This window comes from Staurois parvus, unplaced genomic scaffold (genome assembly GCF_062004578.1).
Source record: "Staurois parvus isolate SC_StPar_1 unplaced genomic scaffold, SC_StPar_1.0 ptg004021l, whole genome shotgun sequence".
Lineage (NCBI taxonomy): Eukaryota > Metazoa > Chordata > Amphibia > Anura > Ranidae > Staurois > Staurois parvus.
In genome coordinates, this window is record NW_028321816.1 from 2,112 (window position 1) to 11,816 (window position 9,705).

General features: G+C 52.2%; 1 protein-coding gene across 2 annotated transcripts; it reads left to right on the top strand.

Moving 5' to 3' along the window:
- Positions 1–264: 264 nt before the first annotated feature.
- Positions 265–9,260, top strand: LOC149427110 (aflatoxin B1 aldehyde reductase member 4-like). 2 transcript variants are annotated; one of them, XM_089668253.1, is made up of 7 exons: positions 265–574; positions 2,645–2,832; positions 4,054–4,158; positions 4,855–4,951; positions 6,718–6,817; positions 7,188–7,320; positions 8,785–9,260. In XM_089668253.1, the coding sequence occupies exons 1-7, from the start codon at positions 280–282 to the stop codon at positions 8,944–8,946; spliced, it is 1,080 nt and encodes a 359-aa protein (XP_089524379.1). In that variant the 5' UTR covers positions 265–279; the 3' UTR covers positions 8,947–9,260. The 2 variants fall into 2 exon arrangements, with proteins under 2 accessions (XP_089524379.1, XP_089524380.1); XM_089668254.1 differs by lacking the exon at positions 4,054–4,158.
- The last annotated feature ends 445 nt before the right edge of the window (positions 9,261–9,705 follow it).

The window sequence follows — 9,705 nt, forward strand, 5'->3', positions numbered from 1 at the left end:
CGCCATTGTATTCTCCTGGGCGGGGCCTCTGCTTACATATATCTAATAATTGGGGTTTTAAGTCATTTTCTAGGAAAAAAACGCAGATTTTTCAGTTCACAGGCTCAGGGGGCGGGACTCAGACAGGTGGGAGGGGATATTTGTCTATATCCACACCCCCTACGAGAACCTCCTCTTTCCACTCCCCTCTCCCGCCCAGTGTAGGGCTCAGTGACAGGTGGTGGGGGCGGGCTCAGGGACAGGGGGCGGGGTTATAATTAACATATAACGGGCCTGCGCATGCGCGCTTCCGCCATGCTGTCACTGTCCCGGGCGGCCCCGAGGTTGCTGTCAGCTCTTCTCCCGCAGTACCGGACCGTCATGTCTCGCTCTCCGCCCACCGCCCCGCCCCCTCCGAGGCTCCCCCGCACCGTGCTGGGCACTATGGAGTTCGGGCGGCGAATGAACGCGGAGCAGAGCGGGGAGGCGGTGCGGGAGTTCCTGAGGCGCGGGCACGACGAGCTGGACACCGCACACATGTACGCGGACGGGGAGACCGAGAGAGTGCTGGGGGGGCTGGGCCTGAGTGCCGAAGGTAAGGGGGCGGGGTTCAGCCTGGCCAATAAGAGGGGGGGGCGGGATTGCTGAGTTGTGTGTAGCTGTAAAGGGGCGGAACTATGTGAGCTGATGTGTGGCTGTTGCCCATGGCAACCAATAAGATGGCTTTTCAGTGCAGTCTGCATCCAGAATAAGAGGTCATAGGATCTGTGCAGGAAGCGTGTGGCAGTAGGGGACAGGAAGCGTGTATGGAGATGGGGTATGGGAAGCGTGTGGCAATATGAACATGACTGCCGGAAGCGTGTGGCGGAATGGGAAGCGTGTGGCAGGACGGGCGGGAAGCGTGTGATGGTACGGGACAGGCAGCATGTGTTGTGGTACGGGGCGGGAAGTGTGTGGCGATATGAACATGACTGCAGGAAGCATGTGGTGGGAAGCGTGTGGAGGTACGGGCGGGAAGCATGTGGTGGAATGGGAAGCGTGTGGCGGTATGGGCAGGAAGCGTGTGGCGGTATGGGCAGGAAGCGTGTGGCGGTATGGGCGGGAAGCGTGTGGCGGTACGGGCGGGAAGCGTGTGGCGGTACGGGTGGGAGGCGTGCGGCGGTACGGGTGGGAAGTGTTTGGTGGAATGGGAAGCGTGTCGCGGTTTGGGCGGGAAGCGTGTGGCGGTATGAACATGACCGCAGGAAGCATGTGGTGGGAAGCATGTGACGGGACAGGCGGGAGGCGTGTGGCGGTATGAACATGACTGCAGGAAGCATGTGGTGGGAAGCATGTGACGGGACAGGCGGGAGGCGTGTGGCGGTATGAACATGACTGCAGGAAGCGTGTGGCGGTATGAACATGACCGCAGGAAGCGTGTGGCGGGAAGCATGTGACGGGACATGCGGGAGGCGTGTGGCGGTATGAACATGACTGCAGGAAGCGTGTGGCGGAATGGGAAGCGTGTGTTGTGGTACGGGCGTGAAGCGTGTGTTGTGGTACGGGCAGAAAGCGTGTGTCGGTACGGGCGGGAAGCGTGTGGCAATATGAACATGACTGCAGGAAGCATGTGGCGGAATGGGAAGCGTGTGTTGTGGTACGGACGGGAAGCATGTGGCAGGACGGAACAGGAAGCACGTGTTGTGGTACGGGGTGGGAAGCGTGTGTCGGTACGAACATGACTGCAGGAAGCGTGTGGTGGTATGAACATGACTGCAGGAAGTGTGTGGCGGGAAGCATGTGACGGGACAGGCGGGAGGCGTGTGGCGGTATGAACATGACTGCAGGAAGCGTGTGGCGGGAAGCATGTGACGGGGGAGGCGTGTGGCGGTTTGGGCGGGAAGCGTGTGGCGGTTTGGGCGGGAAGCGTGTGGCGGTACGGGCGGGAAGCGTGTGTCGGGACGGGTGGGAGGCGTGTGGCGGTATGAACATGACTGCAGGAAGAGTGGGGCGGGAAGCATGTGGCGGTATGAACATGACTGCAGGAAGCGTGTGGCGGTATGAACATGACCGCAGGAAGCGTGTGGCGGTATGAACATGACCGCAGGAAGCGTGTGGCGGTATGAACATGACTGCAGGAAGCGTGTGGCGGGAAGCATGTGGCGGTATGAACATGACTGCAGGAAGCGTGTGGCGGGAAGCGTGTGGCGGTATGAACATGACTGCAGGAAGCGTGTGGCGGTATGCACATGACCGCAGGAAGCTTGGGGCGGAAAGCATGTGTCGGGACGGGTGGGAGGCGTGTGGCGGTATGAACATGACTGCAGGAAGCGTGGGGCGGGAAGCATGTGGCGGGACTGGCGGGAGGCGTGTGGCGGTATGAACATGACTGCAGGAAGCGTGTGGCGGTATGAACATGACCGCAGGAAGCGTGTGGCGGGAAGCGTGTGGCGGTATGAACATGACTGCAGGAAGCGTGTGGCGGTATGAACATGACCGCAGGAAGCGTGTGGCGGTATGAACATGACCGCAGGAAGCGTGTGGCGGTATGAACATGACCGCAGGAAGCGTGTGGCGGGAAGCGTGTGGCGGTATGAACATGACCGCAGGAAGCGTGTGGCGGGAAGCATGTGGCGGTATGAACATGACCGCAGGAAGCGTGACCTCTCTTCCTTCTCTCTGGCAGTGAAGTCGGCTACAAAGGCCAATCCCTGGGAGGGGAAGTCGCTGAGCGCGGACAGCGTGCGCCAGCAATTGGAGACCTCCCTCCAGCGACTGCGGACCCCCTGCGTTCACCTCTTCTATCTGCACGCCCCGGACCACCAGACCCCGGTGGAGGAGACCCTGGCGGCCTGCCAGCAACTGTACCAGGAGGTGAGGCATTATGGGTAACTGTTCCTCGCTCCCCGAGATCCTCCTTCATACAGGGTGATTTCCTCCCAGAAAGCTCCTGGCCCCGCCCACAATTGGGCACACCTGGCACTTCCCCCGGCCTAGGTGAGGACATGATTGGAACCATTGTATTCTCGGGGGGGGGGGGGGGGTTTGGGGGGTTTATCTGTCACTCCGCAGACCTCAGGCCGCGCCTCCCGGAGATGTTGGCGTTTCTCTGGCTGAACTTTTCCCTCCATGAACTTTGTACTCCGGAGCCGCCAGTCCAGGACGGCCGTTGTCAGGGGAACGTCAGTCATAAATAGCGTGTCACAGACATGTACGCCTTCATGGTAGAGGACCTGTCTGTAGCTTTACATGTCTCCATGAATAAATTCCTGACGTGTCCCTTGTATACAGCAATGGGCATTGTACAGAAACACTCCACCTGTTATTACAGTGACTGTGTCTAGGCTGGGATGTCATCAGTCTGCTGCAGGCAGGAGGAAGCATTTCCTCAGTCTCCCCTCCCCCAGTGATCAGACTGTACATTGTAACTTTGTAGACGGAGGAGTCATTTCCTCAGTCCCCTCCCCCAGTGATCAGACTGCACATTGTAATTTTGTAGAAGGAGGAGGACTCATTTCCTCAGTCTCCCCTCCCCCAGTGATCAGACTGTACATTGTAACTTTGAGAAAATGCTTCCTCCTCCTTCTACAAAGTTACAATGTACAGTCTGATCACTGGGGGAGGGGAGACTGAGGAAATGCTTCCGCTTCCTTCTACAGTTGCCCCTCCCCCAGTGATCAGACTGTACATTGTAACTTTGTAGAAGGAGGAGGAGGCATTTCCTCAGTCCCCCCTCCCTCAGTGATCAGACTGTACATTGTAACTTTGTAGAGGGAGGAGGAGGCATTTCCTCAGTCCCCCCTCCCCCAGTGATCAGACTGTACATTGTAACTTTGTAGAAGGAGGAGGAGGCATTTCCTCAGTCCCCTCCCCCAGTGATCAGACTGTACATTGTAACGTTGTAGCAAGTTACAAGGCGAGAGAATGCAGTGGGGGCTGATCTGTGTCAGGCTTTTGTGAACACAGTCAGGAAGTGCACAGGCACCAGGATCTACATGACACGGTTCTCTCTCCAGCACCCTATGGGAAAGGTCTGTAGGTAAGGCCATCATGTATGTTCATGTTCAGCATGTAAGCATGTATTTCATCTTCCAGGGGAAGTTCCGAGAGCTCGGTCTGTCCAATTACGCCTCCTGGGAGGTGATGGAGGTCTACTGCGTTTGTAAGAAGAATAACTGGGTGCTGCCCACCGTGTACCAGGTACCCCACACGTCTGTCTTCTGTCCACCCATCACTGGGCCTCTGCGGCTACATAATGGGGCTACCAGGGATTTTTTATTTTTTGCTAATAAAAGATTACAATGAAAACAGATAAAATCCAGAAGATGAGGTCCATGTACCTGGTCACTGTGGTCTGGACCCCTGGGGGCTCTTTACACCATCCATGGTTGACCTCTACTATCCTGGGTCCATTATCCATTCAGAGGACCCCTGGGGGCTCTTTACACCATCCATGGTTGACCTCTACTATCCTGGGTCCATTATCCATTCAGAGGACCCCTGGGGGCTCTTTACACCATCCATGGTTGACTTCTACTATCTTGGGTCCATTGTCCATTCAGAGGACCTCTGGGGGAGCTTCTTATGCCATGCATGATTGAATGGACAATGGACCCAAGATAGTAGAAGTCAACCATGGATGGTGTAAAGAGCCCCCAGGGGTCCTGTGAATGGACAATGGACCCAAGACAGCAGACATCACAGGACCCCTGGGGGCTCTTTACACCATCCATGGTTGACTTCTACTATCTTGGGTCCATTGTCCATTCAGAGGACCTATGGGGGAGCTTCTTATGCCATGCATGGTTGATTTCTGCTGTCTTGGGTCTCTCATCCCTTAACTGACGTTTGTGTGGACATTGGAGTCATGTGAACACAATATTCCTCCCTCCCCAGGGTATGTACAACGCCACCACACGCCAAGTAGAGACGGAGCTGCTCCCATGCTTGCGCCAACTCGGGATCAGATTCTACGCATACAACCCGCTGGCAGGTGAGATGGGTCTGTTGTGGTAAGTGATCCTCAACAATGCAAATATTATGGGAGGAAGCTCAGTCCTGAGGAGCTGCAGAACATTTTGGGTCTACAGTCAAGTTAAACTATTACCTGCCTTCGCCCTGCTCTGGTTGAAGGCCCTAAATGTATTCTCCTTTTGGGAATCCTATTGGCCTACACTTTATATGTGAAAGTTGACAAGCCCCTGACCATCACGCCTATATGAGCTCACTGGACATCCTATTCCAACCCCGTGGGCAGTAAAATGGTTGATGTCCTCACTTTAACCAACAGTATGGAGTTGTCCCCTTTGTGGCCATATAACATCATGCACTATTCTTGAGAAGCTTTCTACTGGATTTGGAGGGTGTCTGTGGGAATTTGTGCCCATTTACGAGGTCAGGTACTGATATTGAATGAGAAGACCTGGCTCGCCATCGGTGATCCCGTTCATCCCAGAGGTGTTCGGTAGGCCTGAGGTCAGGGTTCTGTACAGGACACTGGAGTTCCTCCATGACCTCACACCTACTGAACACCTTTGGGCTGAGAAGACCTCATCTGAAAGACGTTTAGGTAGAGTTAAGGGCAGGTACTGGTGATGGATGCTGGATAAAAGGACCTTATACCAAGGTCTTCCAAAAGTAGAGTTGAAGTCTGGGCTCTGTATAGGACACTCGAGTCCCTCCATGACCTCACACCTACTGAACACCTTTGGGCTAAGAAGACCTCATCTGAAAGACGTTAGGTAGGGTTAAGGGCAGGTACTGGTGATGGATGCTGGATAAAAGGACCCTATACCAAGGTCTTCCAAAAGTAGAGTTGAAGTCTGGGCTCTGTATAGGACACTCGAGTCCCTCCATGACCTCACACCTACTGAACACCTTTGGGCTAAGAAGACCTCATCTGAAAGACGTTAGGTAGGGTTAAGGGCAGGTACTGGTGATGGATGCTGGATAAAAGGACCTTATACCAAAGGTGTTCCAAAAGTAGAGTTGAAGTCAGGGTTCTGTACTTGATGCTCGGGTTCCTCCACACCAAACCGGCCAAACCATGTCTTTATGGAGCTGGCCTTGTACACAGGGGACAGTCATGGTGGAACAGAAAAGGGTCTTCACCAAACTGTTGCCACAACGCTGGAGGACCACAGTTGTCTACAATGTCTTTATGGAGCTGGCCTTGTACACGGGACAGTCATGGTGGAACAGAAAAGGGTCTTCACCAAACTGTTACCACAAGGTTGGAGGACCACAGTTGTCTACAATGTTTTTATGGAGCTGGCCTTGACATGGGACAGTCATGGTGGAACAGAATAGGTTCTTCATCAAGGCTGGAGGACCACAGTTGTCTACAATGTTTTTATGGAGCTGGCCTTGACATGGGACAGTCATGGTGGAACATAATAGGGTCTTCATCAAGGCTGGAGGACCACAGTTGTCTACAATGTCTTTATGGAGCTGGCCTTGTACACGGGACAGTCATGGTGGAACAGAATAGGGTCTTCATCAAGGCTGGAGGACCACAGTTGTCTACAATGTCTTTGTATGATGGAGTATTACCGGGACCCTTCACTGGAGACACCTGAACTCCATCCATAGGAAGGGGTTTCGCAAACTTTTGTCCATGTAGTCTGTATCGGCCTGTCTCCATTCACTGTGGTAGAACGTGTTGCTCTTGCTAGTATGTAGATAGAGTTCCTAGCACCGGGTGATATTACTGAGGCAGATTATGGAATGTACTCATTTGTGCTTCTCTTCTGTCACCAGGGGGCCTTCTAACCGGGAAGTACCAGTATGAAGATGAGGGCAAGGAGCAGGAAGCTTCCAGATTTTTCGGGAACAGCTGGGCAGAAACCTACCGGAATAGGTGACTCTCATCCCTCTCTCCTGCCAAACTGTCCCTGGCCCGCCCCTTTCATTAATTTAGATGTAGTTACTTAGGGCAGCCATGATCTGCCTGCATTGCATAGTGAAGCAGAGAGAACCCATTAAATAATTGCATCCAAAGTAAGATATGCAATAAAAACAAGCTTTATTTAAAAATGTAATTGGCATGTTGATGGGGGGGGGGGACCAGGGAGGGCAGATTAAACATCTTTACCTCCAATATGTGGTGTATACAGCGAACTATGATGGTATATGATGTGCTGTTTGCCCCCCCCCATGTTATGTTGGGGGTATAAAGTACAGGGGTGGGACGAGCGGAGGGATTATTAATCCTGTGTCTGGTGGTGCAGGTATTGGAAGAAGCATCACTTCGAAGCCATCGACTTGGTGCGCCGAGCTCTGGAGGAGATGTACAGCGCAGATGTGAGGCCCAGTCTGGCCGCGGCCGCACTTCGTTGGATGTACCACCACTCCAAGCTGCAGGTTGGTTCATTAAAGAGACCCTGTCATCAACGTTTGCAGGCATGATGCACTTGCAGGGTGCCTTTGAGCATCCTCCATTGCACGTCCTTGGTCCTCTCCACTACTAGAGTGTCCAATTACTGTCTGTGTTGGCACAGCTCCTCACATAACCTTTTATAGAGCTGCTGGGGGAGGACTGAAGGTGGACACTATAGAGCAGCCTTTCTCAACTTTTTTTTTTTTTTTACCCCAAAGGAGCCCTTGCAATAATTTTCAGATTTCACTCAACCCTTGCTAGGATTAGTCCATTGGTGGTAGTCATTGGGAAGATGCCCCTTCAATTAGTGGTGGTTATTGGGAAGATGCCTCTTATATTGGTGGTGGGTATTGGGAAAATGCCTCATAGATTGGTGGTGGTCATTGGGAAGATACCCCTTATATTAGTGGTGGTCATTGGGAAGATACCCCTTATATTAGTGGTGGTCATTGGGAAGATGCCTCTTATATTGCTCATTAGGAAAATGCCCCTTAAATTGATGGTGGTTATTGGGAAGATGCTCCTTAGATTGGTGGTGGTTATTGGGAAGATGCTCCTTGTATTGTTGGTGGAGGTTATGGGGAAGATGCCCCTTATATTGGTCATTGGGAAGATGCCCTTTATATTTGTGGTGGTCATTGGGAAGATGTCCCTTAAATTGGTGGTGGCTATTGGGAAGATACTCCTTAGATTGGTGGTGATCATTGGGAAGATGCTCCTTATATTGGTGGTGGTTATTGGGAAGATGCCCTTTATATTGGTGGACATTGGGAAGATGCTCCTTATAATGGTGGTGGTTATAGGAAAGATGCTCCTTATATTGGTCATTGGGAAGATGCTCCTTATATTTGGTGGTGGTCATTGGGAAGATGCCCCTTATATTGGTCATTGGGAAGATGCTCCTTATATTTGGTGGTGGCCATTGGGAAGATGCCCCTTATATTGGTCATTGGGAAGATGCTCTTTATATTGGTGATGGTTATTGGGAAGATGCTCCTTGTATTGTTGGCGGTGGTTATTGGGAAAATACCTCTTTAGATTGGTAGTGGTCATTGGGAAGATGCCCCTTATAGTGGTCATTAGGAAGATGCCCCTAATATTGGTGGTGGTTATTGGGGAGAATGTCACCCTCAGATGAATACCACTGGCGCTGCCAAGTGGTATTGGAAGTAGGATGATGGGGGCACCACGATTGGGGGTCAGTAAGCCACAACTTAAGGAACCCCTAGCCCTCTCTGGAGGAACCCTGGTTAGGAATGGCTACTAAAGGTGTCATTAGAGTGAGCCCACTGGGGGTACTACCATCACATCCAACCCATATAAGAACATGGCAGCTTGCATCTGAGGTGTCTCACACAGGTAGCGCCATCAGAGGTTCTTTAACACCAAAAGCTTTGAATTTGCTCTGTATTGTGACACGACTGATGCGGAATCCTTTATCCCCTCAGGGAAATCGGGGTGATGCAGTGATCCTGGGGATGTCCAGCACAGAGCAGCTATTGAGCAACTTGGCCGGAGCCGAGGGGGGTCCTCTCCTGCCCCCAGTGGTCGCTGCATTCAACAACGCCTGGAACCTGGTCGCTCACGACTGCCCCAACTACTTCCGCTAGGAGGAGATCTCTGACTGCCGATTCGTCACGGTGATTGTTTCCTTAATCCCGGCTGTGCCTCTGATGGCGGCAGAACTCCAGGCAAAACAATAATACCTGAAGTGTCTGCTGTTTTATATCTCATGATTCACACTGAAAAGGGGGGTTGTATTGCAAAGGTTGCAGGTCCTGATCTTTGCAGCCCCCCCATCCTGCTGAAGCCCCCTAGGTTGCCACTTTATGTACATCCCCCTCAGCCCAGCCATGGGTGACAACACTGCTCAGCACCCGTCACTTCTATTCTAACTGTGCAATAAAAATGAACAGCAACTCGGTTCAGTTGTCCTGCTCCTAGTGCCTGAAATATGTTAGATAACAGCCCTCTACATGCTGAGTGATCGTAGAACAGGAACAACACAACAGTTTTTAAAATACTTTTTTTTTTAGAAGATGCATAGCTGGACCAATTGTGGCTCTTTAGAGTTGGCAGAAGTTCTGTAAAGTTCAGACTGAATACTTTTTTTTTTTTTTTAGTAAACTGCTGAAAGCTTTATTAACACTAAGCAAGGTGATGGCGGTATAGCAATGCATTTCACTCACAATCAGGGGCGGACTGACAACTCATGGGGCCCATGTCCTTGCCTAAACTCAAAAAAGCCTATGATAAAAGGTACCAGGGGCATCTCATGGGGCCCCCTACTGACCCTGGGCGGGGCCTGAGCTTCCAAATGGTCAGTCCGCCCCTGCTCATAATGCAGACTTAGTGGCAGGGTGATGAAA

Excerpts from the sequence above, each read along its gene's own strand:
- LOC149427110 (XM_089668253.1), top strand. The coding sequence starts at position 280 with ATGCGCGCTTCCGCCATGCTGTCACTGTCCCGGGCGGCCCCGAGGTTG. Across the intron at positions 2,833-4,053 it reads GCCAGCAACTGTACCAGGAG|GGGAAGTTCCGAGAGCTCGG; the intron begins GTGAGGCATTAT and ends TTCATCTTCCAG. Across the intron at positions 7,321-8,784 it reads ACCACCACTCCAAGCTGCAG|GGAAATCGGGGTGATGCAGT; the intron begins GTTGGTTCATTA and ends TTATCCCCTCAG.